Below are 18,156 nucleotides of genomic sequence, written 5' to 3'. Positions count from 1 at the left end.
CTCAGTATCAAAGAAATGAATCTGCAGAGACAGCCACACTTCTACGTCAACCATCCAACCAACTCCCCAGTGCAGTGCCCCCCCTGCACCGGACCCTAGCTCCTGTTAACCACAACTGGGGCCCTCCACACATTCATCTGACTGAGCTCGGCGTCAGAGATCTCGATCCGCATGGAAGTCACTGGGCCATGCCAACCATCCAACCAACTCCAGTGTCATGCTCATTGCGTGGAACCTTACCTCCTGTTGGCAACAATGGGGACCCTCCACCCCTTGATCTGACTGAGCTCGGTGTCAGAGATCTCGCTCCGCATGGAAGTCACTGGGCCATGCCAACCAGCCACCCAACTCCAGTGTGATGCTCGTTGCGTGGAACCTTACCTCCTGTTGGCAACAATGGGGACCCTCCACCCCTTCATCTGACTGAGCTCGGCGTCAGAGATCTCGATCCGCATGGAAGTCACTGGGCCATGCCAACCAGCCACCCAACTCCAGTGTCATGCTCATTGCGTGGAACCTTACCTCCTGTTGGCAACAATGGGGACCCTCCACCCCTTGATCTGACTGAGCTCGGTGTCAGAGATCTCGCTCCGCATGGAAGTCACTGGGCCATGCCAACCAGCCACCCAACTCCAGTGTGATGCTCGTTGCGTGGAACCTTACCTCCTGTTGGCAACAATGGGGACCCTCCACCCCTTCATCTGACTGAGCTCGGTGTCAGAGATCTCGATCCGCATGGAAGTCACTGGGCCATGCCAACCAGCCACCCAACTTGGAACCTTACCTCCTGTTGGCAACAATGGGGACCCTCCACCCCTTGATCTGACTGAGCTCTGTGTCAGAGATCTCAATCCACATGGACAGCCACTGTGCCAAGCCAACCAGCCACCCAACTCCCCAGTGCCATGCTCATGGCGTGGAACCTTACCTCCTGTTGGCAACAATGGGGACCCTCCACCCCTTGATCTGACTGAGCTCGGTGTCAGAGATCTCGATCTGTAGGGGCAGCCGCGGGGCCCAGACGGTGATGTGCAGCGGGGCGTTCAGGTACTGGTACGTGAAGTTCACCATGGCGTCCACCTTGCCTTTCATTTCTTTGCCATTCACAAACACATAGTCACATCTGTCAGAAACCTGCAAAACACGAACAAGAACAACCAATATTAAACAATCCCTCTATGCACAGCAAGTGTGAAATCTGAAAAGATAAACAGGTGAGTGATGAGAGGGTTCTGGGTAAGGGGAAGCAAGACTTCAAGTCATTATCAGGTGTGGCAAACAGAAAGATGTCCTTCCTTTTAGAGATCCCTGACATCTCCAGATGTGTTCAACATTCGATTACTTCATTTGAAGCCAATGTGGATTCAACCATCAATGAAGTGGCAACCACATCTGGAAAGGACTAGCCACCAGACAAGAACAAAATGGACAAAGCTAGAGACAAGAATCAGCAATCTTATGATCCACACGTTGGGGTTCTAGAAATCATAAAGTCTAATTTAGATTTTGTGGGAAAAGAGTGCTTTAAGTGTGGGTAAGTGGATCATTTCCATGAAGTGCATGCAGCCAGGTGTTGTGGCAACCATGCCTTTGAACAAGACATCGATGACAAGGATGCTCCAAAGAGCCGGATGGTTTTAGAGGGTGTTATGAAGACTTTACAAGAAAACAGAGACTCCGGTGTATCAGTGAATCTTACAGAATAAGAATGTAGTTGAAGATTCAAATGACAATTTAGAATTAGATGATAAGATTGATTCAGTACAATCGAGTCCAGCAGACATCAATATTTTGGGAATGGATTAAGAATATTTCAAGCCACTAAATTGTACTACCCACATTGGCGGGAAGGAGGTTGTGGCAATGGCAGATGCAGGTTCACCTTTACAGTTGTTCCGGAATTGATGTTAAGGAATGTGGTTATAACAAGAAGACAAATATGTTGGGCACTTGAGCGCCGCAAGTGCTTTTCAAATTAGACATATATCAGGCAAAGTGTATGTTGCCGTTGATGGTCAACAATCTTGGCATGATGTCATCAGGGCTCAATTCTTATTTCCCCTAATCCCAGTGCCAAAGTTCCAGTGTTTATTTGTTGAGGATGTTGAACTAAGGGTTATTGCATGACGGGAGAAGAGGAGGTTCCAGAAATATTGTAGGACAAATGTAAAACTCTATTTCACAAGGAACTGGGGAATGTCATTGTATTTACACACAACATTATACTCAAACAAGACACTGTCCCTATGACACTCACAGGTGTATCCCTGAGTGGAGGGCGGGAAGCTGTCTATCATGTTATAGGAGATATAATCTACTGAGCTGATTGAATCTTTGCGTGCTTCTGAATGGGTTTCCCCTGTAGTTCTGTTTAAGAAGAAAGTGGGAACTTTGAGGTTACATGTGGACTTAAGACCAGTTAAGACGATTCTGGTGGATTGCCACCCGTTACCCCCTATTTATGACCTGATAGAAAAGTAGATGGAACCAATGTTTGCTGAACTTTAGACATTAAACTGGCATATCATTACATTTGAATTACTGTAAAGTCGCGGGACATGCCCTGGGTTTACGAGGATGCCAGTTAGTTGAGCTTCAGCCCCTTCAGTGTTCCAAAAACTGATACACATTCTACTTGGAGTATCAAAGTAGTGGTGGCAATCCAAGATGAAATGTTGCGATCTTTGCTAATTCTATTGAGAAACAATCAAATATTGTACAGTGTGTTGCCATTCTGAATGAATGAATGAATTTGGGATTTGTATAGCGCATGGCTGCCCGGAAGCGTCCCAGCGCTGTGATTGTAGACCAACAACTGAGGGTAGAGGCTAAGGGGGAAGAGAAAAGGTTATTGTGGGAAAAGGTGAGTTTTGAGAAGCTTTCGAAATTTCATATGATTAGGTTCAGACCGGAGTTGGATTGGGAGAGAGTTCCAGAGGGTTGCGGCGACCACCAAGAAACGGCGTCCACCAGTACGAGCTCTTTTAGTTCGGTGGACCTTGGCCAGGTTGCCTTGCGCTGACCGTAAGGGTCTGTTCGGGGTGTATGGGTAGAGCATAGATTTCAGCATTGGGGTCCTTGGTTTTGCATAGCTCTATGGGTGGTACAAAGGGACTTGAATTTGACCCTTTCGCGTATCGGCAACCAGTGCAGTGTCTTAAGGGCAGGTTTGGCTGAAACTCTACGGGGGTGCCAGTGAGTATCCTTGCAGCGGCATTTTGTGTTCGCTGCAGGACATTGAGCGTGGCTTCAGGGGCACCCAAAAAAATTCTTTGGGATAAATGTATACTTCTCCAACTCCATAACTACAACATTTTGGCTAATGAGGCAGAGTATTTGGGCCACAAAATTCCTTGCAGGGCGGATTTTACCCCACAACATTTTGATTACGAGTATCAAATAAATGTGTAAAACGGTCAAATAAGATCACCTCAGATCTTACCTAGGTCTTTGTGAATTCTGTCAAAGATTTGTGAATGACTTTTCCATGTTTCTCCATTAACAACATCTTGATTAAAGGTGCAAAGTTTTTATGAAGACAAAGAAACAATGATGCTTTTGAGAAACATATGTAGGTAACTGTAAAATATGTCCTTCTGAGACCTTATTCACAATCTGTCAAATGTATTACTGCAATGGATGTTAGAGAAGAGGGGTTAGGAGCTGTAGTCAGTCAAATTAAGGCAAACATAGGGGTTAGAGTAGCATTTGCTTCCAGAGCTGTGAAGCAAGCAGAGTCAAGGTATTCAGCGATGGAAACTGAAGTACTGATTTGTGCCTGGATTGTTGAACATTTTAAGACGTATATTTGGGGCACATGTTTTTCACAAACACTGAGGTTCTTGCTCAACAGCAATGGCACAGTGAAGGTTTCATCTAGGCCTGAGCGGTGAACTTCGCTCTGTTCACGGAGTTTTCTGCACTCCGCACTCCGTGAAGCTCGCAGAGTGCAGAAAACTCCGCTGTGCGATGTGCAGCTGAGTTTTTTCCCCGCTCATGAACAGTAAGTTCGCGGTTGCGAACAGTACGTTTGTGAGCACAAGCTGCCGCTCAGGTAGAATTTCTACCTGAGCGGCAGGAATACCGGCACAAAACTGCAGTTCGCACTGCACTCCGCCACTCGCGGAAGTTCGCCGAGATTTTTTGTAACTTCGCGGAGTTCTGCGTAGCAAAACTCTGCAAAATACACCCAGGGAAGTGTAGTTAGAATGCTTTCTAGATTTTAAGAGTACTGTACATGCATTCCTGCTGCCCTTAATGTTAAGGAAGATTTTTGCCCAGACGTTATGAACAAATTAGTGATGAAGAGGTTGAACGGCTCTGGAGAGAGGTGTAGCTGTTGAAGATGTCAGTCCATTTATCAGTGAAAAGATGTGGTTAGTGGTACTTCAACAGGATACTACCTTGATAAAGGTCAAAGAATGTATGATTAATGACTGGCCCAGGGAGAAGGCTTTGGGCTCTGATCTGCAAATTAGGTACAAGGTCAGAGAGGAAATGTCGTTTTCATTTGGGAACAAATTAATTATTGCTTTGGCTCATAGTGGTTATACTGATGAGACTGGTTAAAAAAAACATATTATGATGACATTCCTTCTTTTGGTCAAAAGTGTAAACAGTGAGCCAATTTGGAAACTACTTTCAAGATTGCCCTACGAGTACTTGTGCATGGCACTATCCCAGTGCCGTTAGGATGGAGAGTGAAATGGATTTATTGGGTCCCTATAAGGACTGGACTAATTGAAAAGGACGTGCAATTTTTCTAATTGACTATTTTTCAAAATGTCTGAACTTAAAGATTTATGTCATCCAAACACAGATTCGGTCTTAGAATTTTTAAAGAAGAGTTTCCAAAGACAGGGAATTGCCAATTACAAAAGTGAGATAATGGAGTGCAATTTACTTCCCAGAAGTTGACTGATTTTGTTGCTAATTTGGCCATCGACCATAAACGCACCACATGGTATGACCCCAATATGAATGGATTGATGGAAAGAGCGAATATGGAGCGAGTCTGGTTAAGTCTGAAGTTGGGGTTAGATGTTTGAAACATGTTGTAACTGTGACCTAGTCCTGGCAATGTACCCCCAGATTACAACACAGGCTTTACGTCATTACGTCACTACTGGGGTCACGAGAAAGCATTGCATGAGGTTGAATCTGAAAGGGCTCACTGGTACTTTGAAAATTGCTTCTTTTGTAGGACATTGACAAATAAGTTGAGGTGGTCGAGCCAACAAATTAACGGGGCAAGGGTCTGGCTCGGCTCTTAGAGCCCTTTCACGGGCTGAGCCCTGAAAATTTTGCTATATAAATCATACAACAAACAACACATAATACATGATAAAGTCTCTTGAAATTGTATTTCTTTAAAACGTGGAAGCTTTGAGACTTCATAGCACTGTAATGAGAAGTACTTATTAAACTGATTGTTTTTAAACATGAACTTAGAACCATTTTTGCCCCCGCCCCCACCCTGGCAACAGTGAACTATGGTGCCGTCTTGTAGTCACACATTCGTCAAAGATCGGTCACCGCCTGTATGCCTATGTTACACGCACTGCCCGCCACTGACCCATATGGTGCAAGTTAGCACCATTCAGTAGAAAAACTACTGGATCAGTAAGAAATATAGGTGAGTGCAATAGGCCTCATTTGTTCTGCATTAACTTATTGCTTAACAGAAAGCAAGGACACTTTGGAGTAGACATTTTAGCCCTGAAGAATGCCCCAGACCCGGAAGGGCTCACGTTGAGGGCCGAAACATGTTGGTATCTTATAGAGGGTATATTTAAATAAATTAAAAATTTTTAAAACCCACTGAATTTCACGATTTTATCTTATACCCCAGGTGCCCTAGGAATAAAAATTGAGTTTGGGTATACCTGTAGGTATTTTTAATATCACCCATCTGGTTCCCTGCATAACCAGTCAATACTTTATATAAGAACTCCCATAACATCTTTGGTTGAGTCCGCCCAGGTAGTACGCCAATGATGAAGCATGTCACTATTAGTGAGTGAGGCGTCATCTCCAATATCTTTGAATATTCTAATACCCAGAGTGGTTATGTATTACGACAAACCATTTTGTCGGGTTCTTCCTATCCCCACCCCTTTAGTTGAATTCATTTCGATAATCTGTATATCCTTTCGGAGAACAGAAAACAGCAGTTGCCTTATGTGATATTATAATGCTTTGTTTTGACCTGCTTGTGTAGATTTTTGTGCCGTTTAAATATAGGGCAAACTGGACCCAAAGCTTTCGGAGTGCTTTACCTAAAGACCAGAAGCATTACACAAGGTCACATTCATGTTCTGCGGGCACTGGGGCATTCATCAATTTGCCCAGAGTCACAGGATGTTGAGCCGATGCGAGACCCGAACCTGGATCTCCAGTTCCAAAGTCAGCAACTTTGACCGTAACACCAGGTCTAGGGTAAGAGCAGGTGGCAGGCAGAGGTCACAAGGAAGCTCTGCTTTTTATGAGCTCGAGGGTTCAGCAGGATCTCGAGCTGAGTCAGAGCCAGACTTCAGGTTCGGACCTGGCTCGAGCTTTCAGAGGCACGCCTACATCTGCATATAAGCTAGGGCAACTGTAAAAAACAAGCAAAATAAAGACAAACTTAACCCAGTAAAGAGACATAAAAATACCAGTAGGTCCAAAAACCTAATTGATAAAGAAGAAAGAGTCTAAAGTCTCAAGTTGCGCAGATGGTCAAATCTTCGACACTGTTGAGTGATGGCTCTTAGTGGGGACTGTGTAGGCTGGACGAGGTTATGGGTGGTTCTGCAGAACTCAGTTCTCAGGAAAGGACAGAGCATGATTTTGCAGGTGCCCTTGTTAACTGTTCTCGGTCTTGAGCTTGTTACTCCATGAACAACGTCGCACAACCTCACACGTCTGTGATACTGAGTAACACCTGTTCCACGTGCGCTTCTTCTGCTGGTGTCGGTTGTTGACCTGTCTGGACTGTTTGCTAACCTGAGAGATGTAAAGACTTGATTATTGAATATGATTCAATACAATTTTACGCTTTTTTTGTTTTCCTGTGGGGCTGAGATGTGTAGTTTCTGTTTGAGCATCATCCTGGTTGGTATCTAGTAGATCTCATCTTTCACATGCTCATTCTGTGCTCAACGATCTGTTCTATCCCCTCGTTCCACTTCGCGATTGTTCATTCCTTGGCCTTCCTCTTCTTTCAGTTGATGTGAGCTGTCGCCCTTGCCCACCCCAGTGCCTCATTTACTACAGCTGGAGTTTGACTTGCTGGACATACTTCTTTTACAAGTGCCCTCACTTGGATGTATGATTTTAAGGACCTTTTTATAAGTATCACTGGCTCACTTCTCATGCCAGTGTTTGTATTCAAGCTAGGAGTTCGGATGCCATTGTCATTTTAGTATTTCTTTTGTCATTCATCTATCCTCTGCACTTTCTCCTTGAAATTTACACATCGAAGGAACAAAGGCCATGTCTTCTCCTAACTCAAAACACAACGCCACCTTCGAGCCCAATAACTAAAGATGCGTTTGGGGGCCAACCCGTTCATTTTTCATGACTGGTTTTCACTGTGTGGATGCTAAAACCTATCTTTAGACAAATAAATGATCATTCTTCTGTGGCTTTACGATGCTCCCTCAATGACATTAAGATGGTGTATTCATGTCGTTATGATGGTCTGTTCACGGCATTATGATGGGCTCTCGATTGCACTGTGATGGACGCTCCATGGCATTATGATCATCACTGTGTGGTCACTCTATGGCATTATGATGTTCTATCCTTGGCATTATGATGGCCCCTCCACTGCATTGCGATGTTCAGTTCATGATATTATGATGGGCCCCACCCCCTCCATGGCATTACGATGGCCCCTATGTAGTGTATCCATGTCAAAGCCAAGCATTGTCTCCTTAGTTACATGTCCCCTGCTGCTCAACCAGTGTGAATGTGAGAGACTAGAATGTTGATGCGTTCCTGGTTGGATTGAATGTCAGCCGGAGTGAGTAGGCTGAGCGGCACGGACGGTGCTACCGGTGGGGCTTCCTTCATACCATCTTCTACCTGTAATCTATGACTCTTAGCCTAAAGAAGAAAGCATCCTGTTATCATCTGTACTCCTGGCGACCCTGCATCTTCATCTACCACATTGGCGACGAGGATAGCATTTGATGTCGCATTACTAAAGTGCAAAAGATCTCAAAAACCACATAGCAAGGGGTAAGTAATCCTTAGATTAATGCACTCGATGGGTTCTTTCTTGCACGTCTGGCCCAGAGCAGCCATGGAGACCTGTCCTTAAAGTGCTGGGCTTGTGGGCAGACACGGGACCGCCGCTGCCCCTTGAACAGTGTTCAGAGGAGAAAACTCCAGGGAAACACAAATCAGTGCGGGCCTTAGACGGAAGGTGGGATCCCACAACTACAGTCGCACGCTATGGAGGGGGCCACCACAGACTGGTGACGAAGGGACACGGAATCAAAGGGGGCTGGGGGTGAGGTCTCAGCGCTATATCTGCCACCATCATTAGCACATGGGGGGGTCCACAGAGCCGCTCACGAGGCTGTCTTTGTTGTGCAATGAGGAGCAGAACGCCAGATATTGGATGGGATTCACCGCATAATGAGCAGAAAAATGCACTTTCCTGCCAAGGAGGTGCAGACGGCCCCTCATTACCACCCTTTGAGGAGGCTTCTTGGCACCCCCAGCACGGAGCTGTCATGAAAGGGCTGTTGTTGTGAAGGCGGGCGGGGGGGGGGGGGGGGGGGTCACTGCTCGCGCTGCGCACAGCAAGCGGGGCTCCCTTCTCTCCGCCATGAGCGTCATCGGGCGCCGAGGGCACCTTGCGTCGGCCCTGATGCGGTCTGAAGTCCCGCGGTAGGTTGGTAATTAACATGTAAATAACAGACAGACACATAAACCAGTATTAGCATCGTCAGGGTGGGAGCTATGCTGCTAATCGGCGCTTTAATCAATGGTGTCATTTACAGCCCACCGCCTCCCCCATTTATTAGCAGAGCGAGCGGTGGGGGGACGGGCCATCCCATCATGGGGGTACGTAAATCACCCCAAAGGATGGAGGGTTCTCAGAGCTCCATCCGACGAAGCCACTGTCATGTCTATTCCTCAAGGTGTCATAAATGTCTGGGGGAATCGAGGGCCGCATCCATCAGGCCCTAAGTGGCCGCTGCGCGCGCCGTGGCGAGGCTGAATGAAGCGACGTGTCACGAGGAATTAAGGACCAGCGCGCGGAGACCTGCTGCACCCTTCGTTATCCCTGCCTCGGGAAGCGAGGCCGTCATCCGTAATGAGTACACTAAGTAATATTAATGAGGCCCCGCCCCTTGGAGACGGATGCATCCCGTCCTCCTGTGGGCCTGAGGGCTGGTAGAGTCCATGGGGTGGGAGTCGGGCCGGGCTGGAGGGTGTGGGGAGCGCTCCACGCTCGGCGCTCACAGAGCATTATGTACCATCATGTACCATCATGTGTTGTGATGTGGGCCCTAGGCCCACATGCTAATCAATGACCGACACAGACACCGTGGCTATCACTATTAAATTGAACACGAGCACGTGCACCCGGACCCTTTTATTAGCAGGCTCACGTCACTTGTGACGCCTGTGAGGGATGCGTGTGGGGTGCAAGTGTGCCCACTCCCATAGGGGAGTGGCTACTAACTCTGTGCCTGTCGAGACACTAGAACGTGAGAACCTGTCTCGCAGGACACAACATTCCTCCCAAATTTTAATAAAACAAAAGTTCTGTAATTCAACCTGTTGGGATCAACAGTAATGAAATATACACCACAGGGTCCCTCAGTTTCTCGGGTCCGGCATCAGGAAGACGGCAGGCACAGGCTGGTGACTTTGGCGGTGGCAGGACACTCAGCAGGTATTCATCATTTAACCTGATTGGTTCAGGACACAAACTCTTGCTTGAAGATGTCGTCTGCGCACTAGGAACGTGCCGGTGTACGCATGTCCTTTGGTCCCACGTAGCTTCCGTCTGCTAACCTGGTATGTGGTGTGTAACAATAGTTCTTTAACTGGGTGCGTCAAGATCATGGTGGGAGTTCATGGTGAAAGTTTGCTGGACACTTCTGGATCGCCTGAAGTCTCTCTTAGGCCGTCTTGCTGTGTCCGGTGACCTGTCGTGGGGCAATGACTCTTTCAGCTCTCCCGCCTGGGGAGGCCCTTTGTTGGGCTTGCCACGGGACTGCAGGTAGGCTGCGATGGGGCTGCGTGTGTGCCGGCTGGGGGCAGCTGCAAACCACCGAGGAGCCAGTAGCCAGTCTCTCGCACAAACCTCAAGGGTGTATGGATCTTGGTGAGGACATGCTCTCGCTGCCACATTTCGGGTGCAGACCAGGTTAGCAGACAACCTCTGAGTCTTCTTGCTGTCTAAGTTGGCGCTGGTGTAGGACTCCACTCCATGTGTATTCAGGATGGTTTTGTGTGACGCACTTGATTGAAGACTGGCGGGATGGCATGGCCAGTCATGTGGTGAATATGGATGATGGCTGGTGATGACTTCCTTTGATGATTGCAGGCTTTCAGTCTGAAGTTGATCACCTGAGGCAGGGGCGGCCAGGTGCCTCCACGTTCTCTGGGAAGCACTTGCATTCGTGTACTTGGGCTTCTTGGGCTGTCGGGACTTTGATGACGGAGGGTGATGAACACGTTGTGAAACGTGAGGCATGAGACTCGGTTCGCGCAGGCTGTGCGGCTTACCCTCGGCCTCCCGCTGTGCAGTTGCCAGTTCCTTTTCGGGTTGTTCCCCTCTTCCCTTGTTGTCGCTGTGTCAGGACTCACTCCTGTTGTAGCTTGGGTTTCTTCATCGTCCAGCCCTGCCAATCACGACTTCCCCATCTGACCTTAATTGGTTGTCCGATTCTTGATGTGGACCCTCTGGTCACACTCCCACGTGTCTTGCTGAGTGCGGTGTTATGCACATGGCACTGATGACATAGCTGCCATTGGTCCTGGACGCCAGGTGGTGACGATTAACTAGGAGAGAAAGCTTCTGGATGGATGTCGTAGCCATAGGATTGCCTCTTCTGAATCTTCTCTTGCACCTCTGGCATTTGCGGTCAAAAGCAGGGATGCCACTCGACTCCGACTGCCAACTCTCAGGCTGGACGGTCTCACTGTGAAGCGATGGGAGCAATGCGGTTTGCGCGTGCGGCTGCTTACGTGTGGTTCTCCCTTGGTGCTGTCGCCTGGGCCGTCGGTCCGCCTTGGTAGCTGTCTAGTGTCTTTGGAGGTGTTCTTGGCTTGTGGTGCTACGAGTCCTCTTGCTTCTCCTCCCGTTGTTTTGACACACCTCCCTTTGTCCAGCTCTTCGGGGTGACACAATATTCACTCTTCTTCTGCTTCTCCTCCGGGTGCAGTGACATGCACCATGTTCTCACAAGGCCAACGGGCCTATTAACTTCAACGGTCTCTTGACCATCCAGACGAGACTTCAGTCGCTCTTCTCAGCTGCATGGCGAGCAGCCTCTCATCTTGGGTGCTCCTTCTTCAGGCAGCTTCTCAACGCTCCTACTCCGGGTGTTCCCTCTCAAGGGAATGGCTTCCATGGGCAGTGGTGAGCTGTGGCGTCTTGACGCTCCTCCGGATGTTCCCTCTCCAGGGAATGACAAGTGTTGGACAGGCCTCACAGACGGCTTGCTCCCCCCCCGCACGACAGGGCCCGAACTCCGGCCCACCTGGCATATCCCCGCGACAAGCACCCGTACTCCGTCTCCCGACGGACCCTCTGCCCTCGGACCCCTACTCATCACGGGGCCCAGCCCCACCGGCTTCCCCAGCCGAGTCAAGCCGCCCTCTTGGGCCCTGCACCACGGGGCCGCATGGCCTCACCTCGACCCTAACCCCGGGCCTGGCCGGCCCCGACATCCCGGCACCACCATCCACCCAGGAGGTGAGCGGACCACTTGGCAGGTCAATGGGAGAACGAAGTATCAAGGACTCTCCCCCGCCAGGTGCCGATCGCCCCCAGCTCCCCCAGGCACTGGCTCCACCCCCTGCTGGGTGTCTGGACACCTTCATCCCGGACCCTCCGACCTCCCAGTGCGAGGGTCCGGACATCAAAGGGCACCAGCCCTATAACTGAGGCAGCTCAGGAGCAGGAAGGCAGTTGTATCCTGGAGTCGAGAGACACCGAGTGAACTCAACCTTGACGGTCTACTGGCGCTGCCGTAGCCGCTCTTGTGAACCATCGTCCTGCCTGCTGGCGCTGCCGCGGCCTTCTGCAACCTTCATCTTCCTGGGACCTGCTGGCGCTGCCGCGGCCCGTTGTAACGACCATCCTCACCGGGACCTGCTGGCGCTGCCGCGGCCTTCTGCAACCTTCATCTTCCTGGGACCTGCTGGCGCTGCCGCGGCCCGTTGTAACGACCATCCGCACCGGGACCTGCTGGCGCTGCCGCGGACCGTACATCTTCCGGGGACCTGCTGGCGCTGCCGCGGCCCGTTGTATCGACCACCCGCACCGGGACCTGCTGGCGCTGCCGCGGTCCGTACCACCTAACCACCAAGCTCGAGGATTGTGAGCTCGTCATCATCTCATCCGAACTACCTGATTGGTAAATAGACTGTCACGCTACCCCCTTCCCTACCTTGCGAGACTCTAATCGAGGGGACCCCTGAGTCCAGACCTCCTTGTACCATTCCACCGTATCTTAAATAAGTGCTTATAAAGAACACTGAACCTTATCCGTGTGTGATACCTGTCTGTGGGGGGGAAGTTACTTGTCTGTACGATCGCTGGAGACGGCTCTCCCCGGAGACCTCTCCCCCTGACCCCGGCCGGCCCTCCCGGTCCGTCTACCTTTTCTAACAACAAGCGTGAAATATAATGAAGCGCGCACTTAGGACTCGGCCCCCCGGGCACCCAGGCACGCCCCCCCCCCCTTGTTTGGTGATCGTCGTGAGTAACAAGACGGCGACACGAAGAACTTCCGGGTCATCGTCGTGACATCACTTCCGGCCGGAGTGGGCGCAGGCCTATTTAGGGCAACTTGTCCGTGTCTTCGCCCTCTCTTATCTTGCTGCGCCGGCCCCGGGATGTAGGGGGTCTCCTTTGAATCTTTTATGCAGGTCGTCGAGTTATACGTCGTTGGAGGACGGCAGCTGTGGAAGCGCATGACGGCGGGTCCCGACGCTTGAGGATAGTGGATTGCCAGTATGGCCAGTGGTGCGGCGCGGTATAGAAAGAGGAGATGGAGCCGTGGTGTGTTGGTGGAGCAATGAGGTAGAGGGAGCCCGTGTTTATCTTTGTGTTGGAGGCGCGGCGGGGAAGGAACGTTGGTTTTGGTCGCCGGTTACCCGCGGTATGTGTATAATTACGATGGTCCAGCGTCGGACGGGATTGGGGCTTCTGCTTTTTTGGGGGCTCACATGTGTCTGCACTGGTGGGGGCGCGAGAGATCTGAGAGCCTTGTGGCGGATACACGGGTCTGCTGCGTTGTGCAACGTGTGGTGTCGGAGCTGCGGTCGGCAGTAAGGTTAGGGAGCGGGGGTGCTGGGCCCGGAGCATGGGTGAATGGTCAAACGCACGTTGACTCTCATGGTGACTTGTTGAAGTCTCATTGTCTTTGTCCGGTTCAGCGCGGGATCTGTGGCTGCAGTGGCCTAGGGGGTGGGGTATGTGATGTTTGTCTCGCAAGGTGGCACGTTCGTTTGGCCCCCCGGTGGAGAGGGTCTGCACGGGTGTCAGTGGCTGCGAGAGGCCCAGGTTCGGGCCTCGGCGGGTTGGGGGCACCAGGATCTGTGTCCGTTTTTGGATGTTTTTTCCGTCTCGACGGGGATGTTTGGCCCTGGTTCGGGCTCCGGCGGGGGTGGAGGGTCAGCCCGGTTGTCCGTTGCTGTAGGGCCCAGGTTCGGGCCTCGGCGGGTTGTGGGGCCCCTGGATCTGTAGTAACTGTGGCCTGGTGGTTGGGGTGTGAGACGACATAGTGGTTTCCCTGTGATGGTGTTGGTGGCAATGTCTTTTCCGTTGGGATTGGGAGGGTCAGCGAGGTGTCCAATGCCGAGGGGCCCAGGGTTGGGCATCGGCGGGGCTGGGGGCGCCGGAATCCGCAATTAAGGTGGCATAATGGTGGGGGTTGAGACGCCGGGTCTCAGGGGACGGTTTTGGTTCCTTTTCATTTGTCCGGCTTGATTTTCCCCTTTGTTGTTCTGATTTATAGCCACCTCGAGTTTATGTATAGGTATTTAGCGTAGGTTATATTTAAATACTGACAACGGTTATCGTAATTTTCCACCAGTACAGAAGTTTGCAGATTTCTTCGGTGAATACACAGTAATGCTCAGTTGGCGAAATTATGCGAAAGCAAAGTATTGAGAGAGAGTGAGCCGTTACCCTCTTCAGCTTGGCAGCCAGTGAACTAGTTTTACAGCCGCCTTATCTGTTATCTCGTGACGGGTTGGAAAGACAAATATGCACGTCACCTTTTGCGTTAGGAGTTCGTGAGGTGATGTGAGAGCTCAGTGGGTTAAGGCACTTGCTTGCGGGGGCTGGTGGTGGTAGCGGGCGAGAACATGGCCTTTTAAACCCACAGCTCTGGTCGTCAAGCATTGATTTGTGGGTTTGGTTGGGGGTTGGGCTGGGAGCCATCCTGGGGGGTACGAGTCCTATGACAAGCGCGAAATATAATGAAGCGCGCACTTAGGACTCGGCCCCCCGGGCACCCAGGCACGCCCCCCACCCCCCCTTGTTTGGTGATCGTCGTGAGTAACAAGACAAATGTCTTCCACAGGCAGTAGGGAGCTAAGCTTCTACTCCGGGTGTTCCCTCTCCAGTGAATAGCTTCCGCGGGCAGTAGTGAGCTAGTGGTGGCGGCTGGCCACTTGTGGTGTACGACTCTCCTCTCGTCAGCCTTCGGTCACTGACGACTCCTGCGTGAGGCAGTGTGAGGGAGGACACTGGTCTGCGTTTGGTCCATTCCGGGCTCCGTTGCTGTTGCCGCCATGGAGATGTCGGGGATGTCCCTGCTGGTTCCAGCAGTGCTCCTTTTCTTCAGAGGTGTCTCTTTTCCTCTTGGGCATTTGCCCATGTCGGCGCGCTTCTGGGTGATGGTGTCACGCACCTCGGACTGCGCATGCTGCGTCTTTCCTTGGGCGCCCTCTTCTGGCACCTGGTCTGCCTGTTCTTCCACCTTGCGGTGGCGTTGGGCAGCCGCTGGTGGCGCGCGATCTGCACCAGTCTTTCTTGTGTTGTCGGTGTGGATGGGTCCCTTGTGACGTTGCTGTCTGTTTGGCTTGCTGCTTTGGGGTCTTGCAGACTGACAGGCACAACTTGTCAGTGTTCAGGAGTTTCCGAGTTTCGATGGTGGCGAATGAAACGATGCCCTGTTGGGGTGTCCGTTTTTTCTTTTCTTGGTCCTGCCTGCTGTGGTGATTTACAGCCACTGAGGGGGTGTGGTGTAATCAGCGTCAGTCCTGGTTGTGTATCTTACAACCTTCTATTAAACTTCCTGCGGAAACCTTTCATGCCACCACTCTCCCTTTTGTGAGTCCATGCAGGGTAGGAGAGCGTGACAACCGTTTATGTTTGCTTCTCTGCTTGCAGTGGCGATAGACGACTGCTAGAGGGGCGTGAAGCGCACAATATCCTTGTGGCTCGCTGTCTATCAGGGCTTCTTTGCTGTGTATACCGTTCCTCTCCTCTCCAGGAAATAGTCAACTCACTTGGCCGGTAGGCTTGTTGTGGCTGCTTGGGAGTGCAGGGCACTGGGGGTGATGATGTGGGGTTTGTACCATGCTGTGGCAGGCTTGGCATGGCATGAATCGCTGTTTTGTTGGTGCTCTTCTGGCCTGGGGCAGCTTTGGGCGTCTTGGCACTCTCCGTTCTGGGGCCGCCCTTTTCGCCGGTGCTGCTCTCTCTATTCCTCTCTCTATTTGGGGAACAAGGTACACAGTCTCACTGCCCTCCTGCTGCATGGGCAGATGCGCCAGGCGCGCACTGCAGTCATCACCACTTCACAATACCTGCTGAGGGATCGGATCAGGTTTTGGACCTCTGCTTCTATTCACTGAATGGCTCCCTCCTCCTATGTGTTTGCCAGTACAGCGCAGTCCCAGTGGACCACAGGGTGGTGCTGCATATATCACTTTCTTCATGGCCCCAGCAGCTGCTCAGATGCTGCAGGCCTCACGAAGCGCTGTCATCTTTATTATTTACTTTTGAAAGCGTCTTGAGTGTCCTGGTTGTGGTGCACCGCAAACGTCACTAGGTGGCGCTGTGGGCGTATTCTGGCCATCTCCCTCGCTCTGTGATCCGCTTGGTTCTCTCAAGCACCATTGTTTTGTAGGAGGTCGTCACAGCTTCCTTTCATGCTGTGGACCTTGTGGCACTGTCAGTTGCAGTACAGGTATGTTAGACGGACCGGGAGGGTCGGCCGAGGACAATGGGAGAGGTCTCCGGGGAGAGCCGTCTCCAGCGATCGTACAGATAAATAACTTCCCCCCCACAGACAGACACCACACAAGGAGAAGATTCAGCGTTCTTTATAGGTAATTTCTTATGGTACGATGAAATGGTACAAGGAGGTCTGGACTCAGGGGTCCCCTCGATTCAAGTCTCTCAAGGTGGGGAAAGGGGGTAGCTGGACAGTCTGGTTACCAGTCTGGTAGTTGAGGTGGTATGGTGGTTAGCTCACAATCCTCGAGCTCGGTGTTCTAGCTGGGACGGGCCGCGGCAGCGCCAGCAGGTCCCGGTGAAGATGGTCGATACACGGTCCGCGGCAGCGCCAGCAGGTCCCGGTGAAGATGGTCGGTACACGGTCCGCGGCAGCGCCAGCAGGTCCCGGTGAAGATGGTCGTTACAACGGGCCGCGGCAGCGCCAGCAGGTCCCGACGAGGATGGATGTTGCAGAAGGCCGCGGCAGCGCCAGCAGGCAGGACGATAGTTCACAAGGTAGGGCTACGGCAGTGCCAGTAGTCCGTCAAGGCTGAGTTCTCTCGGTGTCTCTCGACTCCAGGATACAACTGTCGTCCTGCTCCGGAGCTGCCCTAGTTATAGGTCTGGCGCCCTTTGATGTCCGGACCCTCGCACTTGGAGGTCGGAGGGCCCGGGATGAAGGTGTCCAGACACCCAGCAGGGGGTGGAGCCAGTGCCTGGGGGAGCTGGAGGCGATCGGCACCTGGCGGGGGAGAGCCCTTGACGCTTCGTTCTCCCATTGACCTGCCAAGTGGTCCGCTCACCTCCTGGGTGGATGGTGGTGCCGGGATGTCGGGGCCGGCCAGGCCCAGGGTTAGGGTCGGGTGGAGGCCACGCGGCCTCGTGGTGCAGGGCCCAAGATGGCGGCTTGAGCCGGCCGGGGGAGCCGGTGGTGGCTCGGTCCCGTGATACATGGAGGTCCGGGGGCAGGAGTTCCGTCGGGGGACGGGGTGCGGGTGATTCTTGTGGGTCACGCCTGGCGGGCCGGGGCTTGGGCCCTGTCGTGCGGGGAGGGAGCAAGCCCTTCGGGTGGCCTGTCCAACAAGGTAGGTCCTGGAACGGCAGGGGGCTTTGTGGTAGTACTCTTGGCCGTCGGTGCGCACTGGGAGATTCCGTACCCCTCTGGAGGACTTCAGCTCCATTGACGTTATGTCTTGCGCTGGTCGGCAGCCTCTCCGTAAACCGACAGACTCCTCTCACACCGTCCAGACCAGTACGCGGGTGAAGGTGCGTCGCAGGCTCCCCACTCTGGAACACGCAGCAACTGGCAGGTCAGCAGCTACCTCCTGGGCATTGTGATCGTACCATTTTTTCATGTCCTCCTGACTGGCCTCGAGGTTCGCCTTGGCCATCTCCCGGAAGCGCCGGGTCTGATTGCGTAGGGCCAGGAGGTACTTGAAGACGTCTGGAGGGGTCTTTAGGGGGGCCATCTCCCAACCTTCTTTGACCAGGCTGAGGGGCCCTCGCACAGGGTGCCCGTACAGGAGTTCGAAAGGGCTAAAGCCGAGGGACTTCTGGGGAACTTCTCGATAGGCGAAGAGGAGGCACGGGAGTAGTACATCCCACTGGCGACGGAGGGGCTCTTCCAATCCCCCAATCATCCCCTTGAGGGTGCGGTTGAATCGCTCCACTAGTCCGTTCCCTTGGGGGTGATAGGGGGTCGTGAATCGGTAGGTGACCCCGCACTGTTGCCAGAGGGACTTCATATA

The 18,156-nt window shown here is 52.0% G+C and overlaps 1 protein-coding gene across 1 annotated transcript in view; it reads right to left on the bottom strand.

Moving 5' to 3' along the window:
* The window catches only part of LOC146783165 (transmembrane protein 132C-like), a 1,355,452-nt gene that overhangs the window by 214,692 nt on the left and 1,122,604 nt on the right, over positions 1-18,156 (bottom strand). The window contains exon 6 of the mRNA XM_085636355.1: positions 929-1,134. Within this exon, the coding sequence (XP_085492481.1) occupies positions 929-1,134 (206 nt within the window). The remainder of the gene's footprint in view (positions 1-928; positions 1,135-18,156) is intronic.

Source organism: Triturus cristatus, chromosome 11 (genome assembly GCF_964204655.1).
Source record: "Triturus cristatus chromosome 11, aTriCri1.1, whole genome shotgun sequence".
NCBI classification, from domain to species: domain Eukaryota; kingdom Metazoa; phylum Chordata; class Amphibia; order Caudata; family Salamandridae; genus Triturus; species Triturus cristatus.
Note: the sequence above shows the minus strand (reverse complement) of the source record. Positions and strands in the feature narration are given on the sequence as shown.